This window comes from Leishmania mexicana, chromosome 32, assembly GCF_000234665.1.
Source record: "Leishmania mexicana MHOM/GT/2001/U1103 complete genome, chromosome 32".
NCBI lineage: Eukaryota > Euglenozoa > Kinetoplastea > Trypanosomatida > Trypanosomatidae > Leishmania > Leishmania mexicana.
In genome coordinates, this window is record NC_018336.1 from 29,472 (window position 1) to 50,486 (window position 21,015).

At 57.6% G+C, this 21,015-nt stretch overlaps 7 protein-coding genes and 1 pseudogene across 7 annotated transcripts, besides 1 other annotated feature; all 8 read right to left on the bottom strand.

Annotated features, from left to right (window-relative positions):
* Positions 1-174: 174 nt before the first annotated feature.
* LMXM_32_0130 (putative trans-splicing factor) lies at positions 175-1,200 on the bottom strand (the record flags this gene model as incomplete). The annotated part of the gene is made up of 1 exon (XM_003878210.1): positions 175-1,200. The coding sequence occupies one exon, from the start codon at positions 1,198-1,200 to the stop codon at positions 175-177; it is 1,026 nt and encodes a 341-aa protein (XP_003878259.1).
* An 821-nt stretch (positions 1,201-2,021) lies between these two features.
* LMXM_32_0140 (hypothetical protein, unknown function) lies at positions 2,022-3,248 on the bottom strand (the record flags this gene model as incomplete). The annotated part of the gene is made up of 1 exon (XM_003878211.1): positions 2,022-3,248. The coding sequence occupies one exon, from the start codon at positions 3,246-3,248 to the stop codon at positions 2,022-2,024; it is 1,227 nt and encodes a 408-aa protein (XP_003878260.1).
* A 613-nt stretch (positions 3,249-3,861) lies between these two features.
* LMXM_32_0150 (conserved hypothetical protein) lies at positions 3,862-4,701 on the bottom strand (the record flags this gene model as incomplete). The annotated part of the gene is made up of 1 exon (XM_003878212.1): positions 3,862-4,701. The coding sequence occupies one exon, from the start codon at positions 4,699-4,701 to the stop codon at positions 3,862-3,864; it is 840 nt and encodes a 279-aa protein (XP_003878261.1).
* A 1,608-nt stretch (positions 4,702-6,309) lies between these two features.
* LMXM_32_0160 (hypothetical protein, unknown function) lies at positions 6,310-7,326 on the bottom strand (the record flags this gene model as incomplete). The annotated part of the gene is made up of 1 exon (XM_003878213.1): positions 6,310-7,326. One exon carries the CDS (start codon positions 7,324-7,326, stop codon positions 6,310-6,312), a length of 1,017 nt encoding a protein of 338 aa, XP_003878262.1.
* A 2,492-nt stretch (positions 7,327-9,818) lies between these two features.
* LMXM_32_0170 (conserved hypothetical protein) lies at positions 9,819-10,742 on the bottom strand (the record flags this gene model as incomplete). The annotated part of the gene is made up of 1 exon (XM_003878214.1): positions 9,819-10,742. One exon carries the CDS (start codon positions 10,740-10,742, stop codon positions 9,819-9,821), a length of 924 nt encoding a protein of 307 aa, XP_003878263.1.
* A 1,549-nt stretch (positions 10,743-12,291) lies between these two features.
* On the bottom strand, positions 12,292-12,815 carry LMXM_32_0180 (annotated as a pseudogene).
* Positions 12,292-12,815: a sequence feature.
* Positions 12,816-13,492: 677 nt separating this feature from the next.
* On the bottom strand, positions 13,493-15,043 carry LMXM_32_0190 (conserved hypothetical protein; the record flags this gene model as incomplete). The annotated part of the gene is made up of 1 exon (XM_003878215.1): positions 13,493-15,043. The coding sequence occupies one exon, from the start codon at positions 15,041-15,043 to the stop codon at positions 13,493-13,495; it is 1,551 nt and encodes a 516-aa protein (XP_003878264.1).
* Positions 15,044-16,392: 1,349 nt separating this feature from the next.
* LMXM_32_0200 (metallo-peptidase, Clan MC, Family M14) lies at positions 16,393-20,844 on the bottom strand (the record flags this gene model as incomplete). The annotated part of the gene is made up of 1 exon (XM_003878216.1): positions 16,393-20,844. The coding sequence occupies one exon, from the start codon at positions 20,842-20,844 to the stop codon at positions 16,393-16,395; it is 4,452 nt and encodes a 1,483-aa protein (XP_003878265.1).
* Between the last annotated feature and the right edge of the window lie 171 nt (positions 20,845-21,015).

Here is a 21,015-nt window from a genome sequence, read left to right on the forward strand (position 1 = left end):
CGCGACAGAATTCGTCGGGCGCACGCGAGACAGGCAGCGAAAGAGGCGTGCTCAAGTGAGCAACAAGACGCACAACGACAAAGCAAAGCAAGACACTGCAGGAGCTTGTCGGCAACGCAGGGCGCAGTCAAGCACACTATTTATCTCGACATCTGCGAACGCGTCAACACCACCTTAGCTCGCGCGTCGACGCTTTCGACCGCGACGCTCGTACATGTTGTGTCCGGCGCCGCGGAGCACCGGTGGGTCCAGCCAAGTACGCATACGGTTACATGCCAGTCGACGCTCCCGAACACCTTCGTAGTTGGTTGGGGCACGCCGGTTCGCGTCAATGCGCGCAAGCGTCAGTGTAACACTTGAAACCAAACGTAGTGCTTTAGGTCGAAGCTGGGGTGGCAGGTTTGCTATCAGGTCGCAGTTACTAAGGAATCCAGTTGTTTTTATTGTGATACCGCTGTCGTTTGAGCGTCGACTTCCGAGCCTCGCCAAATCGGCGGGGTCCATGATCGACAGCTTGGCTACGCTACCCGAGATGGCAAAGAGCTGCGACGTGATACCGGTGCCGAGGAAGGCGCACAGGTTGGGGCAGATGAGCGGCATCGAGCACTGGATGTATTCGAGGAACGTTTGCTTAGCCATTTCGAGGTTTTCAAGCTCCTCGCACGCTTCCAGCACACGGCTCAACTCCTCCGGAGACAAATCGCGACCAGACGTCGTGGAGGCACATGCCACCACGACCACCAGCAGCTGGGACGGGATGAACTCGTCTAATTGCCCAACGACGGAGCTGAGGTCGACGCTGTTTTGGATTATCTTGACCACTTTGGCGTAGAGAACGCTGTCAGAGAAGAACATGGCCAGCTCCGGGAAGCGTATGCTGTACTGCGCACGCAAAAAGACGTGCACACGGCTCTTCTCTACCTCGATGCGCAGCACCAGCGAGCTGCAGTCGGACACGTACTGGTACTCGGGATCGTCAGATGGAATGCAGTTCTTGCCGCGGCCCGTTGTCTGCTCGTAGTCGCTCAAACGACGTAGCATTCCACTCAGGTAGGACGAGCGGAGTAGCTTTGTAACCTCGGTAACGCTATCGTAGCGAAGTGCATCATCGTCGCTCAGAAGTGCCACCTCGTTTTCCTCGTACGCCGGGATCTCTTCAAGCGCGACGGTCGTCACATGCGCATCAAAGCCTTCGTCCATCTTCACCAGAGTGGGCCACGCAGCCGCGGACTGAAGCACGGCGCACAGAGAGGAAGGAAGAGTACTTGCCACGGTGTGAGAAGGGCAAGTCGTTTGATGCCTCAACTTCCGCTGTCATATATATGTATTTGCGCCCGAGTCGCCCTCAACAGTCGCATACGCGTACATATATACATATATACATGTAAACAACAGGAGGTCACCAGAAAAGAGGGGGGACGACGGAAGCAAACGTTGGACAGCAGGCAAGAGCGCCGCTCGCAAAACAAAATATATGACAGACATCACACTATGACCCGGCAGGGCATCACAGTGGCGCACACCTCTCCATCCTGCAGCCCAGAACAGCAACCAGCTTTCGAGGCAACAAGGACGACGACGCATACACGGGAAAAGATAGGGAAAGTCCCTGTGCCAGTGGAACCGAGCAGCACCGCAATGTGCGCCTATTGCTTCTTTCCCACCTTTACGATCGCTTCGAAATCCGCATGTCTATGCTGGGGATAGCTGCGCCAATGGGGCCACTACCACAAGAGAGGAGGCAAAAACATGGTAATACATCGGAAGCTGTCCCCCCCCCGAGACGGTGTCTACTTCGGAGGAGAGGTCCATTTTGTGCTGTTGTCCACTGCCTACTTGCAGGACTCATAGTGTACATGATAACGTCCCCAAATCCTACATCAGCTCCAAGAGAGGCAAAGAGGACGTCAGCTGCAAAGAAGGAGACACACGTCACCACGTAGGGATCGATTGCCCGGCTGAGTCACACACGTCCACATACGAGAGAGCAAGGCATGGACACGTGAAGGCCCGGAGGATATCTACGACTGTGGGAACCGCGCAGGGGACAGCGATAGTTGCTTGAGATCGTTTTGCAACTTCCTCCACACGCTTCGGCGATTCAACAATGTGCTTCGCCGACTGTGGCTGCCCCCCTTCTCAACATAGGACCGCTTCGCGACTTGGTAGCTAAAGTATGCCTTCGCTTCCTCAATCAAGGCGCAGAGCTCCGCTTCGCTTGCGTCACCTCGCTCGCTGCTATGCACCGCATCGATAGTACACTTGTGAGGCTGTACAAGTCCCTGCTCTACCAGCGCACGCCACGCTTGTACTTGCGCCGTGCTCAGAACACGCTCAAGTACCGTGTTTGAAGAGCCTACAACCGTGGTTTCGTCAACGTAGCCGAGGTGGACAAGACGCTCGAACAAGAAAAGCTGGCAGCGCGTCATTTGGCGACTTGAGGGTAGAATCGTCTCCAGAACTGTCGGAAGAACCTCCCACAGCGCATCTTCCACGTCGAAGTCGATGGAAACAGGAAGGACGTCAATCACGGTACCATGGCACTCCAAAACGTCCAGAAGCAGCGACAGAGACTTCACGTCCTGCCCCGCTGCAGCTGTCCTCCAGACCTCTGTCGTCGTCTTGCCACGAAATGTGGTGGCGATAAACTCGTGGTAGAGGGGAAGGAGAAGGGCCACAACAGCCGCTTGATGCTCGAAGTGGGCGAGAAACAGCGTGGTGTGACCACAGAAACCACGATTGCGCCCGGCTGAGGAGGGCGGATTCCAGTGAGTGGGATTCAGAGGATCGGCGCCTAGGTCGCGAAGCAAACGAACACAGTCAACGTGGCCGTGCAGCGCTGCCAGGTGCAACGACGTGAGACCACTTGCATTGTACTCGTCCACTGCACAGCCACACTCAGTGACCAAAATATCGACCATGCAAGAGAAACCAAGGCCAGCGGCCACGTGTGTGGCGCTGTTGCCGCTCGCATCGCGTATGCGCGGGATTTGCGCAGTGTCAACTTGTGGGGCCGCATTTGACACCACGTATGCATTCTCGGCGCGCACCATATCAGCGAAGTGCCTCATGCACATTTTGTACCGAATGAGCTCCATGCCAGGGCTCACGTCGAAGGGGTTGTCGCCGCGCACGAGAATCAGCAAAGTGGCGACATCATTTGTCGCCACCAAGTCAAGCAGATCGCGCTGAGGGAGTTTGTAGACAGGTGCCGAGGGCCCAGCAGGTAGCTCCACCGTGTTCGCCATCCTCCCAAGGGGCACGGGGGGAGCTAGGAGGAGCAGAATGACGGACAAAACACAACTACCGCTTCAGCACGCGTGCACATTGAGGTGTGAACGATGTTCACAGAGAAAAAAGAGGCGTCAAGGGCCACCGCCGTCTCCCTTCGTGTGAATGCAGGCCACCGAGTGTTGCTTCGAAATGATGTAAAGCGCGCGAGATCTCCAGTTGATCTGTGACAATAGAGAGAAAGAGAGGAAGCATGCAGCAGCAGTGGTGAGGGAAGGGCACGGCAGCTACACACACGCACTCCACACACAGACACACACAAAGCAGAAGCGGAAAGGGGCGACGCAGAGGGTCCAGAGGAGATTTTCGTTATTGCCATCGCGGTCCCTCCCTACCCCATCCAGATCTGCCTGCCAGTCGCCGCAAGTGGCACGTGCGGATGGTCGAGATACTCCAATGCAAGATGCTGTCCTATTCCACCGCTGTCCGTACGGATTCTGTAAGTCGCCGTTGTGTTTTCCATTTCTGTTCTTCGAAGGATGAATGTGAGAAGCAGCAGATGCTGCCCATGGCGAATACACAAAGAAACGAAGAGAAACGAAGAGAGAAGAAAACACTGCGACTCGAATATCAACCGTCGCTGCTCCACCCGCTGCTGAGACTTCGCTCAGTGTAGCCCTCTTCACAAAACATGCCATATGTGCTGCGCGATACCACGCGACCTCCCCGGCGCCCGGTGGAAGAGTCGGACGCCTCATCCTCCGCCCTCTCCGCGGACTCACCACTCCGGCCATCGGCGTCGTCCGGGTAGTCGTTACCCGAAAAGTCCTCGGCGTTGCTATCAAACTCGTCGTCTTTACGGTGATCTGGGTAACAGTACAGGTCCGCCGTAGCATCACCTATGGCCTCCACGCACAACAGCTCATCGTATTCCTGCAGGAGCCGCCACATCCTTCCATCTGCATCCGTCTCCACCGCACCCCAGCGCGACGGAGACACTAAGACCGAATCAGCATCCGCAGAGCTGTGGTCGCCAACGCTACAGGTGCGGCGTCGTGGCGCGAGGAAGTAGCAGGGGAGATCCTCGTCTTCCTCGACTCTGTCACGCTTCAGACTGTTTCGAGTGCCTCCGGCGAGATAGTCTTCTGTTATCGCGAATTCACCAAATGCCTCCAGCATGGCATCCCCTTCCGTCGCCTTTGAATCCAAAACGAAGAGCTCCACCACGGCGGCACCATCATCTACGCGAGAGACACCATCACCGCACTCGATGACGACGCACTGCCCACTCGCGATGAGACGCTCCACTAGGGAGCAGAACGGTTGCGTCTGCTGCTTCGTGGAAACCTTCGGCATGAGTACCTTTGTCATTCCGGTCGACTGCTCCGCGTCCACGTGACGTAGACGGCGAAAGACAAACTTGGTGCGACAGGAAAGGCTAGCTTGCAGGACTGGCGGTAGGGGGCCCATTTCCGCGCTGTCCCACTGCACCCGTACGTGAGTGGGCGGTGTCGCCTCCTCAACGAACCCATCACGGTCTCGCTTGCGGCTCACCTTGAGATACACACGCCGCTGACACACGTCGCCCGCAGGGCGGGTGGGGGTCGGCATGTATATCGCACAGAGCGGGTGCGCGAGTGTGAGAAGGCGTGTTTGACGCGTGAGAATTGCCTTCGTGGTCACGAGTGGCCGAGCACCTAAACAGGGAGAGACTCAAGTTACTTATCCATGTGCTTTCTGCGCACTGGGGGAGGGGACGGGGAAGCTCCCTATTGCACAGAAGTTCCATCAGTGGAGAAGGCTTCGATTTCCTGAACGCAGAGCGGGCTCAAATGTGTCCCTCTCCAGTTCTCCCCCTCCTGTATCGAGAGTGTGAAAAGCAGCGACAGAGAGAAGGCAAAGACTGCAGTTGCTTTCCGGCTAGAACTGTGAAGCAGCACGGAACGACAGAGAGAGCGGAGTCCATAACATAAAAGTAGGACTTCTCTTCGTTTTCAGCGCCCTCCAGTTCTCCTTCTGTGTCGTCACAACGGCGCCACCTTCGTGATACGCCTTGCCTCACCTTGTCCGAAGCGCAAGCGTCAGTCGTGAAAGAGGTGCATCTACGCTACTTCTCTCACTTCGTGGTTTCCTTTCGTTTCACATAAGGTACCTGCTCACTGTTCGTAACTTCAACACGTCCATTCAGCCCACCACGCACGCCCTGCCGTCCGTAATCATTCGCCCAGAATGAAGAAAAGGGAAACCGAGAAGCACGCCAGAGGTACACCGAGATCATGGGGTCTTTCTGCAGACCTCTCCGCACCTCACCACATGTTACTAAGGCAGGTACGAACCTGAAAAGACGGAGAAAGAGAACGAGCCAACCCAGTACAAAAGATTTCGCCTTCGACGTGTATGTCCCTTCTCTGCCACACAACGTGAGACAAGCTCCACTCGACGCCCGGCATGGCACAGGTGCCATCGCGTGGCGCGAAGCTGTCCTAGACACGCATGCATACAAGCAACGCCCCGACCGAGTCACCACCAGCGGTGAGTACAGCATTTCACAGGCACAGGAGGGGTGGGGGCTGCGTGGCTCCCCCCACTACCCCCGACAGAGCGAGTAGGGGTGTAGTGAGCACTGAGATATCATGCACTGGGGTGTTCTACATCAACAGGGCAGGCGAATGCAACAAGAAACCAGCTAAATCGCTATAACGACCACAGTGCGGCATTGACACCATAACACCGTGCACCGCATCCATGATCAGAGGACCGTATTGAAGCCAAGAATCAATAAGCGTAAGTGGCCAACGCAAGCAGTGCTCTGCCGCAGAAGAGATGGCGGTTTTCCGCAGAAAATGCTAAATGACGCCCCAGACAGGCAGAGGCGACGTCTTCGAAGCGGCGATCGCCCCTATCCCCCTCTCCTCTGCCGAAGAGCGGCAGTGAGAGCGGAGGGCGACGGAGAAATCGCCTTTCCTGCAAGTTTCGTCACCTTGAGTGAAAAGACAACCGCCTTCTTTTGCTTACCTTGACCTAGGTAAGCGACTGCGTCTCCCGAACTCCGACACCAAGGAGTCCCTGTGTGGCACGTCAGCTGCGTTTTCGGTTCGCTCCGCGACAGTCGTCAGCGCCCTCTCCCTTTAGCATCATAGCGCTCTCTTTGGCTGATGAGCACGGCGAGTTCAAAGGCATGAAGTCGGATGAGCGGGACCGCTGATGGTTGGTGATGAGAGCAGCGAAGCCGGCCACGAGGCTGCAGACCGTCATTCCGAAAAGGAGACACATATCGAAGCCAATTGTCGCAGATAAGTGGCCAATGAAGTAGTCCTCGCAAGATGTGGAGTGTGCCGGTGAAATTATCACCGACCTATTGGCAAGTGCGCAGGCGGTGGAATAGAGTGGGTAGTCCTCGTTGACGTCAATGTGCGCGGTGATCGTTCCGCACTGATCTTGCACCACTTTTGTGACGTCTTCCAAAAAGCCGTTGTTGTGGTGGTCACGGCGCCGCTTCACGGCTTTGCCATTCTGCATCGTGACAAAGCAGAGGGAGCTCCACACCTCATCGTCCACCATCAGCTCCTCTTCACTCACGTTCAGTGAAGCTGTGTTGGTCACGCAGCACGAGCTGAAACCGGAGCAGGGATACGCGTACTCCCAGAGGCACTGGCTCGCCTCGCCATCCAGTTTTTCCAGCACGTCTTGAAAGAGCTCGAGTGACGTGTTCTGCCACACGCCCAGCTGCCCGGTGAAAAAAACACGGAGCAGAAAGTAGAGAAGCACGAAGCCGTGGACCAACACCAGCAGACCGTAGCCCATGAGCCACTTGCCTGGCCGCCGTCGCTCCGGATCACCAAGAACCCACATACCCGCTGCTCCGACCAGCACCGATGGTATGAGCAGCACCTGCAGGCCGTGTTGCAACATACCCACCACATGTGGCATCCACGATGTGGGCAGCGTGCTCATCTCCGTAACACTGACAACGTTGTTGAGCGATTTCTCTATGCGTGTAGCGAGAGACGTCGTGAGAGAAGGTGCAATGAAGAACACTGTGATGCACCCGAGAAACGATATTGCGAAGAGCATCACTGCAACTACCAGAGCCATGCCCGGCTCTGTCAGTGAGAACTGAAACGCCTGCACAACATGCGCCCAGTGCAGGGGAAACGACGAGAATAGCACCGCCACCGTGGAGGTGGGGAATGCCAAGGAGTCAGTGGTGGCATAGCCCATGTCTGCCGCCACAGTGGCGGAAGCATCCCTGCGTGCTAACGGCGTCGTCACCGGCTTTCTCTGTGCACGTAACGGCGCTGTGACGTGAACTTCCACGGCGATGTCGCCATCCTTTTTCATGACGTCAATCCAAGAGCTTGCTAAGGTGCCAGGTCGCCGCGCCTCCTCACCGGGTGCCGGAGTGGTGTCTCCGGTCGGCATTTTTGAGATGCACAAAGAGGTGGGAGAGAAAAAGCGACAACAGCCCCCGCCGCAAGCGAAGGACGACGAAACAAGAGAGGCGCAAGAAAAAGACAGCAGACCTGAGGCAGGTAAAAACGGAATGCAAGGTCGATGGGTCTCTGGCCAGCGTTTTCCTTCTCGTTGCCGAGTAACAGAGCAGGGCGATCGCTCACAAGTCCGGTGTGACAACGACCACGCACGAAGAAACAACGCGCGTAGACACGAGGACAAGAAAAACAACGCGGAGTTTGTGAGCGAAATCACGAGTCATAGGAAAGCGTCCGAGCACAGCCCCATGGGGAGGAGCTACAATGGTGTGATAAAAGCAGGGAAGAGGGGAGGGAGAGAGAGGGAGGGAGGCGAGAAGATGTCCGTGCACAGAGAGTTGTGTGGTGAGTTACAGGAACCAGAGCACAAAAAGAGAGAAGGGAAACACTGAAGAGGAGGGCACACGCGAAAGCTGACAAAAAATGAATGAATGCTCAACGAAGCACCGCCGTGCGTGCGCGCGTATGTGATGGAGGGAATGGAGGGGGAGAGGAGAAGGAGAGAATGAGAGCCGGGTGTCCAGTTGCGTCGCGTCGACTGAGGCACAGATTGATTTTTTTCTCAACTGTGCTGACTCGGTCGTGGTGTAGACCCCGCCTGTGGTGGGAGCGTGCAGAAACTATGGTGCAGCCAACGGCTGGGAAAGAGCGAATTCGACGAGGCAATGGGGACCGGGGAAAGAAAACCAGAAGAGAAGGTGAAACACCAACACAGATGGAGCTAGAATAGAAATAAAGGGGAGGGAAGCCTCTACTCAAAGGCAAGGGGAGATGAGAAGCATACGAGACGAGGAAGGGGGTGGGACGGCGGGCTTGTAGAGCTGTGCACCAGTTAATTAAAAGCGCGTGTTCCGTGTGCGACGTAGAGATATAGGTATCACACCTTCCTGGTGGCACCACGGAAAGAACCAGAAGAACGAGAAACTGTGATAAGCCCAGTAAAACTTCCCCGCTTATAATCAGCCAAGGGATATGGCAGCACAGGGGAAGAAGAAATCAAATGAAGAAACAACAGATGAGGTACACAGGTCAACCAGATGGCAGCACGACGACGAGGTGGGATGCCAAGCAGCTCTGCAACTCTCACGAGTTTCTCGTCTGATGCCGCAGACTCGGTGCGGCTACGCAGGCTACACAATCAACTATACCTCTCCTGTTGGTGCGCACTACCGGCAGTGCAGGGAGAACAGTCTGGAGCAGAGGCGCTGCGCCGAAACGAAAAGAGACACGAAGCACGGTGGCAGCAACACCCTTGTACGTGATCTGCGGCCCTCTTTACAGCGCCAGTACCCGCGAAGAGCAACGAAAGGCTATGAAAAGGAGAGTAGAGAGAGGCGAGAGATCGAGGAAATAGATTGCGCTGCAATAGGGGATAACTAGATCGATAGCACAGGGTGCAGAAAAAGACGCGGTGCGCGACGGAGAACATTGGCTCTCACCCTTGCACTCACTACGTCATCCTACAAGACCGGGGGTGCGGAGGGTGAAGCGGCGGCGCACTGCTGCTAAACAACAGCAAAGCTCCTCTGCGCACATCTGCTGCTTTCCTTTCCATTTTTTCTCTTCGGTAACGAAGTCCGGTTGACGTACGGCTGCAGACGTCGGTGCTCCCATTGCAAGACACCTGCGATGTCGCGGTTTTCTGCTTGATAGCAGTTACGCACAAGGCGTTAGGAACGTACTGAAGCATCTTCCAGAGCGATGTCCATTCCACTTCTTCTTGCCTCTTGGTCCATCTGCACCGTTCTTTTTTTCTTTCTCGATATCACCGCTGAGGGCAAAGCGCTCAGACTTCAGGTAAGCAAGCAAGCAAGGGACAAGGAAGGCAAGCTGCATTGAAAAAGGATCCAGCGGCAGTATCGGCCAAAGAAAAAAAAGAACGCGACGAACGAGCGCACGCACATCACACTGTCTGGCCTCTGTACTCATCGACAGCGCGCAGGATCCAACAATGCGGATCCTGCCCTTCCCCTGGATATGGAGGCACGCTCATGGACATCTGCTGGCTAGCGCGGGTGTACACCACAATGAGATAGCGCTGGGCCGTAGCGGTAATGAGGAAGGAAGGTGGTCAACAAGGGAGGGAGGGCCGGCTCTTTAGAAGCGGTGTAGCATACGATTGTCAACGCGCGGCTTCCATCGTAAACTCGCCACGGTTATGCCGCTGAGAATAAGAAAGAAAACGGTGCATGATGACGGTAAAAAGATTAAATAGTAAAACCTGGATCTCAGTAACGACGTCAGCACTGCCTCACATGTCTGACCATACTTGGCGTTCTCAGCTGAGCAACGCGAAGCGCACATGGTGTGCGGCCACTCCACCTCCTTGCGCGTGTCAATATCGAACGTCGTTCCGTTGGCGGCCTCGAGATAGCAAGCAGTAGGCTCCATAACGGCACCTCGAAGCAGGGCTTCGTTCAGAGCAGCGCCACGGCAACACTGACCTTTCTTGAAACCGGAGCACTCCAGCTTATTCTCTATGTCGCACACCACACCAGGCTTCGCCGCCACCAGCTTTGCCCACACTGCCTGCAGCCCATTGAGATCGTGCAGCCGAGCATAGGTCATGTAGGTCACAAGCGTCCCACACAGAACTGCGTATGAGAAGAACAGCGCGGCAAGGAACATCAAAGGGGAAGAACGTTTGCAGCAGCAGCTGGCGACGCATCCGAGTATGCCAGTCGCAAGGATAAGGATACCAGCGGCGAGCGCGAGCACGCCGCTGGTGGTGCAGGTTGCGCCAAACGACGAAAAAGCAGGGAAGCAGCTGGAGAACCACACAAGCACTCCCGCTCCGAAGAGACTGAGAACGCCCGAAAAAAGGCCGACGAGGGCGCGGTACTTGTTGAGCCGCTGCCACCACGTGCTTTGGTTGAGATTTGGGGCACCGTTTAGTTGCCTGTACACATCGTTCACCCAGTCGATGTCGTCATCCTCCTCAACCTCCATGGCAGCACCCGAAGCGAGGGCATTCGGATCTCCCTCCTCCGTGAGCAGACGGGCACTATCTAAGATGCTCATTTGAAGGTGAAAACCAGATTTGTGCAGGACGCAATGAAACCTGGCAAAGTAGCCTTACACAGTTGCGCATACATACAGCATGCAAGCCCTACAGGGTGGGGTGCAAGCGTGAGCGTAGAGATGTGAGAAAAAGGAGAAGGAAAAGCGAAAGACAAAGCGAGACATGGACGGTGTGGCGCAGTGACAGCATGACGTGTTTACAACCGCACGAAGACGATCAAACAACACAACGGAGTAACTTGAGGTAGCCATTTCACCAGGTGACAACGACGGTGCTCTCGCAACCGCTGGTGTGAGCCTCGGCAACGTTGAGCGTGTACGCACAGACGATAGCCGGCAAAGGTTGCCTAGAAGCAGCCGATGCAAAGAAAAATAGTCAAGAGGCAAACGTCGGCACTGTTGCAGCGCGCTCGCCATCCACGTGAATTGGAGAGAGGAAGATCAGTTTCAGGCCACGCCTCTGTGTATGTGTGTGTGTGTGGGTGTCTGTCTGTCTGTGTACGTGTCGACAACGGTAAGATGAGGATTAGGAGGAAGGAGGCAGCCGCTTATTCCGCATGCCTCATTCCATCTTTGGGCGAAATGTGTCGGTCGACGCGTCGCAGGTGACACGAAGCACTGTCACACCCAAGCGGCCGTACCGACTCCCGTAGAGTGAAAAAGCGCACTGTGGGTTTCCCCGCAAGACTCAGTGCCGTGGAAAGGTCCCTGCGTCATCTCACGCCCCCCCCCCTCGGTCGCCTCGGCGTCGTATGGATAAACGGAAAAAACCTGAATGGCCAAGTAGGGAGCCGTTGCAGTGTCCCACAGCTGCGGCGTGAAGCTGAAAGACACCGGACCAATAGGTCTTTTCCCTCTCCGCAATCACTCGTAGATACGCCGCGGTAAACCTGTGGCGGTTTCGGCATAAAAGGATAGCGGCCGGGGTGCGGCTCTTCCACTGTAACCAGTCCATTTCGAAATGGGGCGCACAGGGTGTTAAGGTTGAAACGGAGATCCGCGTTAGGGTGGTAGTGTGCGCACAGCTGCTCCAATGTATAATGCCATGCACTGTCACCCCCCATGTGGTAAACCACACGAGGTGTTGCCGCCTCTCTCTCGTGTTGCGCCGGTGCCTCTACATCCGCAGGAGCACTGACATGTACATCTGTGTCTCCATTCCTCGTGGGCGATCCTTCAGGAGGGCATTGTAGGTGTCGCTTCTCCACACGAGGCCACACGAAGCACTATTGTGCAGGTTTTTGTTCACAGCCCGCAAGAGGCAGAGGCAGCAGCAGTGCAGTCAGACGACTAGCCGGCGAACATGTTACGCTCAAATCCTATGCAGCCAAGGGCGTCTGCAGTGAGCTCATAATGCTCCACCAATGGTGGCGCCAAGCATGGCTAGCCGCGGCTAGGGGAAGATAAAGGACCGGCGCACTGCCCTCCTTGAACAGACCCCACGTCAGACTGTCACCGACGACGGCTCCACGCCGAAGGCGACGCTCCTGTAGGTCTCGCGCATGCCTGCTTTACCGCATGACTGCACCAGTGCCTTCACAAAAGGTACCTAGACGCAGGCGCGAGTGATATCCCGCTGCACTGGAAAGGCATCAACTTCAGGAGTCGCGTTGTTGACTGACAACACGGCAAACAAGTCTGTTGCGTAGTTGTCGCGGCTCCCCAAGAAGAACGGACGGCTGTGTGGCACACTCCGCGTGTCGCTGTCGGACTTGAAAGACGGTAGAGCACACAACGCCGCCGAGAGGCGCACCGGCAATCGGCAATCCTCCAGTAAGAAGGCAGTGTAGTGCTGCAACATCGCATATAAAGTTGCGAGCCCAAAATCGGAGCCAGGCACAGTCGCGTCCTCGCCCGCAACGGACTGCGGCATTAACTCCAGGTGAACTACGTAGAACAACAACAGAGAGACGATGCGCCCAGTGGCAAAGAGCGTCCCAGATACCTCGCGCGTCGACAGACCATTGTGCGCAATGCTGTCGCCCAGGGTCTGCTCTTTGCTCCGTAGAGAAAACGAAGTCGTGCCGAGTCACTGTGCATGATGTCAAGCAGGCTGGGAAGCCACAACCGCATGAAAGCCCGATCCTGCCGTTGGTAGGCCTCCTTCTGCAATGACCGCTGTGGAAACACGTCAGTGCCGCGCTCAGTCGCCTTCTTTCGAGTGTCGGCGGTGTGAACAGTGCTGGCGAGGTCGCGCGGTAAAGAGGGAAAGCGACACAGTGGAAAGTACGACCCCCCTGGAAATCGTCGGAGCCATGTCGTTGCCCTGTCATACCAACGTGTAGCCTCGCCGGCAGTGAGGCAGAGCCTGTGTTGCAGAGGTGCTAACGGGTAGGGGGACAAGAAATCGCTTGGCTGCAGCACGCCGGCGTCAGCAATGCGCCGACCCAGTCACCTCAGCACGACCTCCCTCTCGAGCTGCGCCCACTCCCCCCCCCGCTCCGAAGGTCGCTCCGACGCAACGCCGCCCAGGGCCTGGCCACCGACATCCGCAGTGATACGCCGCAGCCGACCTGCCTAGGCGGCAGGCGCTTGACCTTGTCACCATCAGCGGTGAGTACAGCATTTCGCAGGCACAGGAGGGGTGGGGGCTGCGTGGCTCCTCTCCCCTACCCCCGACAGAGCGGGTAGGGGTGTAGTGAGCACTGAGATATCATGCACTGGGGTGTCTTCCCTCCACCCCCTACCTGCACCATGAGGTGATGTGTGGTGGTCAGATAGCCCAAAAAGAGAGTGCTGCTCCAGTTTGACTAGAAGGCCGAGAAGTCGTGCTCGCTCACCACGAATCCAGCCTCGATCGGCGTAGTCGCAGCGCACCCCACGAAGTGGCCTCCTTGCGTGGTGCGCCCAGTCCTCGTCATGCGAAGCGACGTGGCATCCTTATCAGTGCTCGTCGATGAAGAGGCTAATGCCGATCGTGGCAGCCACAGGTGGCGTAGGTGTGCGGTGTTCGGTGTCGGGTATAGGAGTGAGGTGCTCGCCTGCGGCCCAGGCACAGCGACAAGCTGGGCGAGTGCAGGCTCAAGTCCCAAAGCCGCGACAAGGCTGATGAGTCGGATCAAAAGCCACTCAGCCGCAATGACACTGCAGATGATGTCGGTCAAGTCAACCTGCATCATCGGCGCCACCAAGAGCTTCTCGGTTCCTGCCGCCGCGTCTCGTGCGCAAACTCGATTCGAGGTCGGCAACGATGTCTTCATTGGTGAAGCCCCGTTCATGTCGCGCATCCACTCGGCCACGTACTCCTCGACAACACGTAGCACGTCTGATGTCACGGCCGCGCTTTCCTCGGCGAGGCTTACCACGACAACAAAAGTGGAAGAGAGCTGTCGCTGACGTTCCATGCGCTCGCTTTGCCGTGCCATGTACCAATGCAGCAACGGTGAAGTGCATCGAAGTGCCAACTCTTTCATGCAGCCCCACAAAGAGGCGCTCACAGCACTCGCACTCTGCGACACAAGCACTGGTGTAGTAACGTGATTGGGATAGACGGCGGCATCGGTGCGGTTGTAGCGCAGCACTGAGCCAAGAGCTGCGAAAATGTGCAATGGGCTTTGCCAAAGTTGGCAACGCTTGCCGTCTCGCAGGCCTACTCCAAGTCCCAGGAGCGACGTTGCGGGCGGCTGGACTGGGGTAGACGATGACGGCGCTTCAGCGCTCAGCCTCCATCGACGAAAACTCGCTGCGCTTGGTGCACCATACTGGCGCACGAGAGTGCCGCAATCACTCACGCGACCACCAGCGAGAGCCGCTGCCGGCCCCACGTCAATAACTCCCTCAACGTCGTGCATGAGCACCATCGCATGCTTGCCATCCACTGAGGCACCCACGCAGTGACGCGTTACAAACCGCTTCCCGTGCCATCGACGCAACTCCACTTCCTGTACATCCCATGCATCGAGAGCTTGCCCATCCACCTCAGTTATGCTACGAAACACGACGCAGCACAACGGTTTCAAGTCAACGGGTGCATCCATCTCTTTACGCTCCTTCAGCTCTACCCACGCAAACAGAGCAGCCCTTCGCACCTCTGCGGCGAGCCCAGTAATCGCGCCGGCTTCTTCATCTTCTACAAAGGTCACAGTGGGGAACTCAACCTCCACTTCATCTGCCACATCCAGCCACGCCCGCAGGCCTGCCATGGCACACGAGCGTAAGTTATCCGCCATGTTCACGAGCGCCACGCGTGGCCGCACAGGCGTTGACACAGGCGCTGCATTCTCGTCCTCTCTGCTCCACAGAGCTTGCGACATGCTCGCCTGCTGGTTGTACATGAGGTTATAGCCAATGTAGCCGCCCATGCAGGCGATGCCGACCGCAACGGCAACCTTCTGTCGAAGAGAAGGCTCATCCGAAACAGGGCCATCGCCAACATCCCCGCCGACGTGCAGGCCATCTAAGGTGGGTTCCTTCATCACCGCAACGCCGCAGTGAGGCTGCGATTTGGCTCTATTGTGCGTAGGCAAAGACGACGCCGTTCTGTCGAGAAAGGGAGGAAGCTCGAAAGTGGGCGTGTACGCCCGAAGAGGCAGTCAAAGCACAACAAAAGGCGACAGTAAAGAGCGGAGAAAAGCGGCGACATTTTCTTCTTTTGTCAGCCCTAACACGTGTTCATTCTCTGCAACACAAAATGAGCAAAACTTCACTCGACCCCTGTCATGGCACAGACCCCATCGCGTGGCGCGAAGCAGTCCTAGACACGCACGCATACAAGCAACGCCCCGACCGAGTCACCACCAGCGGTGAGTACAGCATTTCGCAGGCACAGGAGGGGTGGGGGCTGCTTGGCTCCTCTCCCCACTACCCCCGACAGAGCGGGTAGGGGTGTAGTGAGCACTGAGATATCATGCACTGGGGTGTCTTCCCTCCACCCCCTACCTGCACCATGAGGTGATGTGTGGTGGTCAGGTAGCCCAAAAAGAGAGTGCTGCTCCAGTTTGACTAGAAGGCCGAGAAGTCGTGCTCGCTCACCACGAATCCAGCCTCGATCGGCATAGTCGCAGCGCACCCCTCCCTAAAAGGGTCAAGCGTCTTTTCTTTTTCCTTTGGTTCCTGGTATTGGTGCGGCTCCACGGGGTATGCTAATTGCCACCGGGCACCCGCGTGATTCTCAAGAGGGCGCGAGAGATGACATGAGAGGGAGACCCGGACGGAGTTTCTCTTGTTTCGTTCGTTCTTCTGCTGCGCTGCTCACCTTCTGCCCTCCCGCGCCAAACGGCGGAGGCGGAGCTGGAAAAGGGCAGCCAACAAAAAAGAAAGAGAAACCACGTCGAAAGGTAAAGAACAGCGCCCAATAGAATGATAAAAGAGCACGATGGCCCGCATACACGTTTCAACGACTGCCTTGCATCGCATCGCTGTGCACAGTACGCTTGAGCGGCGCACGCTAGTGAATGAGACAGACAAGAGTATAAGAGAACGGAAGAACAGACGTTCACACTCAGGGAGGGTGGCGCGCTGCAGGGCAGCAGTGCACATGTGAACGCACACATGCACGGGGACGCCCATACGCGCAGACAGGCAGGGAAGGAGGGGCGGAGAACGAAGTGCACATTTCACCGGACAAGAAAAAAGCGCTCTCTTGCGTTCAACCACGCTAAGCAGACAGTACCGCGAGAAGGACGCAGCATGCAACCTTGCAGTCTCTCGCCTACGTGAATAGATTCGTAGGAATCTCCTCATCAACACTGCTCACGCTACTTCGGCCATCGTCAGAGTCGCCAGCGGCGCTGCCGGAGGAGTTGCAGCCCGACCAGTCTTGGTCGTCGCTACCAGAGCCGACGGGCGAGGACGCGCTATGTTCGCTAACCTCAGATACGTTCCCGGCATACTGAGCCTCTGCACGCCTCCTCCGCGTGCGTCTCGCGCTCGTCGTAGCGAGCAGCTCATCATCCTCCATCTCAGCATCATCGCTGTCCTCCTCCGTAGAGATATCGCTGCCGCTCACAATGCTCTCTTCGTCTTGGCCGTCGTCATCCCTGCCTGCTGTTCCCCCCTCGCGGCAGTCTGCCATGAACAGGTAGTCCAGTGCCTCCGCTTGGCCCTCCATGGGGACGAGAGATAGCCCGCTACCGGCTTCGTTCGGTGCCGCCGACGCGCCGGCACGAACCGGAGACCCCACTCGTCGGTCTCCTCGTGTTGCTGCCGCGTATTGTCCCGCCCGCGGAAAAGCCCCACCGGACTCCCTGGAGGAGGGTGAAAAAGGGTTCTTCGGTGGATCACGGCCACATCCAGCGGCAGCGGTCATACTCCACGACAGTTGCAGCGCCGCTGACTTGAGCACATCACTTGGGCCGCTCTTTCGATCGCTGTAGCCGCTGTCCGCCCCCAGCGCCGTAAGCACCGCCCATTGTCGAAAAAGAATTGACAACGCCCGCAGAAAGACGTCCCCCATGGCACGAAATACGGTGGGACTGTAGTGCACCTCCGCCTTGCCCACGGCCGACACCGGTGCAGCAGCATCATCTTCGTGGGTGCCAGTGCTCACTCGCAGCAGCTCAGGAACGCAGACCAGGCCACCCACCATTGTTGCCTCGAAGCCGTAGCTCATGCGCACACCAAACTCGTCATAGAGGACAACACGCGCAGACCCCTTCTTGTCCTTGGTTACAGCAAAGGAACTCTGCGAGAGGGAGAAGGACGGGAACAGCTGTGATAGCAAGGCAGCAACGACCTTCTCCGGGCCAGCAGGAGCCGTGCTGGACGCTTTCCGAGTGCGACAGCGTCGACCGCCATCACCTACTCTTCTACCTTTCTGGCGGGAGTGCGTGGCGACGCCTCGTATCGTGTTCATGGTGCACCCATATACAAGAAAGTTCTTGGCTCGCGAATGACCGTGAAAGTCGGCAAACATCACAACCTGACGCCTCTCCTCGCTCGTCCAGTATCGCAGCAACTGCTTCATCGCGTAGAGAGTGGGGTTGAAATCTGCCTTAGGATTCGTGTAGTCTCGATTTAGGTCTGCGCCGGCGAATGAGCAGCGATGATTGCCCATGATCACACCGTCAGCATTCAGCATGGGTATCACCTTGAAGACAAAGTTGTCACACAGGTGGGATGCGTAGTCTGCGGCCCCCGCTGGCGGGCAGAGAAGGGTATCCAGAAGACCCTGCATGACCCAGCTGGCGTTCGTTTCGCCAGGGTGCACACGCGCCACAAGCAGCGCGATGGGGCGACGCCGTATTTCGTCCGCGGTGTACGGCTCCCCGGTATCTCGGTTACGCAGCGCTGTCACCGTCAGCAGCGGCACCTGCAACCCACCCGGTGTCCAGCACAAGCACTGCGGCAGCAGCGAGCGTGTTGGGCACGCGTGAGCCTCCCTCGCCAGCCACGCGAGATGCTCTCGCATCTCGGTGTATGTGAACGGGAAGCAGTTGGCAAGGTAAACCGTTCCGGCCATCGTTGTTGGCATGGTTACAGAGAAAGTGACGGTGTAGTAGCACTTCTGCTTCAGCGCCCCCGATTCTGCAGATGTGGCGGCGGTAACCGACGGCGGCGTCGTGGGCGGCGGTGGCGGTGCGGGGGGTGCCGGAACGCGCTTCTTCGCAATCACCGGTGGCGGTGCACGCCCGCCGAAGTGCGAAACCGGCGAACACGTGTTTACCGACAGTGATGGAGGTCGCGGAGACACGGAGAGTGGGGATGCCGCCGAAGTGCTGGCGGTCTCCCCGGTTTTCGCGAAGTAGTGCGCGCGCGCAGGACGAACGAACGCGTTGCCAAAGTAAAAGATGCTCTCCCCGGTTCGAGTCCACTTGGGCCGCGGCGCGCTGGGGTCGGAAGGGTTTCCGCCGTCCGGCACGTGCAACATAAGTGGCTTTTGGCCCTCGTTAAAGGTAGAGTCACCCTTTTCCATATTCAGGATATTGAAGCGGTACGTTTTGCCAGGGGTGAAGTGGCGCATGCCAAAATTGAACCACTGAGTGTAAGAGTTGGTGGCTGTGTCCCAGGAAAGGACTAAGTCGTACTCGCTGTCGGTCACTTCGACGGCGCGCTGCAGGTTGCCGCTCTCGTAGTCCGAAAAGAACTCGACTCCGTCAGCGCTCTGCTGAACGGCACCGGCTGCGTCGCCAGCTGCGCTGGGCGACGCGCTGCTCAGTCGCTCGAACACCACCTTGTGCACATGCGGAGTCGGACCACCATCGCACGCCGCTTCGTCCAAGAGTGTAAGCCGCGCGATGTGGTGGCGCAGCACCCGAACCCGGTCTTCCTCCGACACATTGATCAGCGGCACGCTGAGATGCGCGTCCTCTGCGGCTGCAGCAACAAAGGAGGAGGTGCCGTTCCAGCTCGTCGCCGTCGTTGGCGGTGCCGCATCCTTGAACGGCCACAGCAGCTGTGAGCGGTCGAACGCCACCAGCTCCGACACAGGATCAACGTCGCCGCTGCGCAGCTCTGGCGAGAACACATCTGGGCGGATGTCTACGAGCAGGAGATAATTATCCAAACCCCCGCATCCCGAACGCGCTGCTGTGAGCGAAGAAGAGATGATCGAGTCCAACACAGTCTCCGTCGAGCGACCCGCACACTGAGCCAGCGACGCCTGCGTCGACGACAGGCACGCCTGAGAGGCGTCTGTCCTCGTATCGACCGCGCTGTGACCGCTGTTCACGGGTTCCGACAGCTGAGACTTTCCACCTGGGGCCTTGGCAACGTCGAATTGGCGACGCAGGGATACCGGCAAGCGCTCGTCAACGTAGCATGCGGCGCGGCCTTTCCATGACGGCAGCACCGTGTACCCGTAAATAGAGCACAACTGGAGGTAGAAGTGGTGCCACTGCTGCGACGACTTCTCAGACAACGCCAAGACGCTCGCCACGACAACCGTCAGCCCGCCAAGGTCCTTTATGTCCGCCAGCACCGCCTCCCTGTCTGCCGCCAGCAATGCGTTCAGCAGGAGCAGAATAACGTGGACGCACTCTCGCCGGGGTGACATCTGCAACATGTGGTGTGACGGTGGCAACAGGTAGAAGACGATGCCGCGCGGCACGTGAAAGCGCAATGCAACCTCAGCCGCCATCTGACGAACCTTGTCGAAGTTTGTCAATCGCTGCATCAACGCTACACACCACAGCAACATGAACTCCACCCGCCGCATAAGCCGCATCACCCACGATGGCACCCAGTGTTCGGCATCGATGGATACCAGCGATCCGGCATCCGGGTGTCGTGTCTTCTCTGACGCATCGTACCTTACGCTCATCAGCAGCAGCGGCGCGATTTGTGTCAAAAAAAAAGTGCTCATGGCAATGGCAGTCGCGCAGAGCTCCGTCCCGCGCGCGCCAAGATCGACAGCCGACGCGGAGTTCCCAGTGAAGGCGAAAAGCGTGAAGCAGAGGTGGGAAAAGGCCGTGCAGGTCCATTGCGTGCGCGACTGAAAGCGGCGCAGCGCCGTCAGCGTTTCTTTACGGGTGTGCTTCAACGTGTACTCCTCCAGTGCCGCCGCCGTGGTGATCTGGCAAAGGTCGGACTGCAGTGACGCGTGGTACGTGGCAAACTCCGCCTCCAGCAGGCGGAACGTTACGGACGCGCAGGCAAACGTGCACTCGAGGCTCTGTGAAAGACGGAAAAGGGTCCACAACTTGACGTTGAAGGTGCTACCAAGGGTGAAGAGCAGCGCAGCCGCCTCGCACCCGCGGAGAGATGCAACAAAGGCGGCATCGACATCTGCGGGACGCAGCCGGCGCTTCCCTTCCTGAAGCACCGACGTGCATACACGGATAATGCCAAGCTTCTCGCACAACGCCACCGCCTTACGCTGCTTATCCCCCGACATGTGCCTCAAGACATTGTAAAGGAAGGTAAGCAGCACGGACCCTACCTGTGGCTCTCGCGTCGCCAAAGAGGATCTGCAGGCGCACACAATGAGGGCAAACGCGTGGGTATTCTTGTGCAGAAAAACCGTCCACGCCTTCTTCCGCTCCTTTTTGGTCAGAAAGGTGCCAAAGCCGGCAGGGGTAAAGCCAACTCCCCTTTGGGGGTTCCAGGAGTGACTCCGCGTGTGCTGCAGCTGGACGCCCGCAGCGTCGCGCTTCGGTATCACCGGGTTCACCGGATCCGCCGCGCTGCCACTCTGAAGAGACGAGAACAGCATGCCCTGCACCATCTCGATATCTTGGACGACTGCCGTGGCGTCCTCAGACAGCCAGGGGATCGACGGCGGCGCAAGACGGTTGTTTCGTCTGTCACGCGCACCACTGAAACTGCACGCCCCCAACGGCAACTGTGCATCCCTGTCCGAGTCCCGCATACTATTGCAAAGGTGCTTCACGTGCTG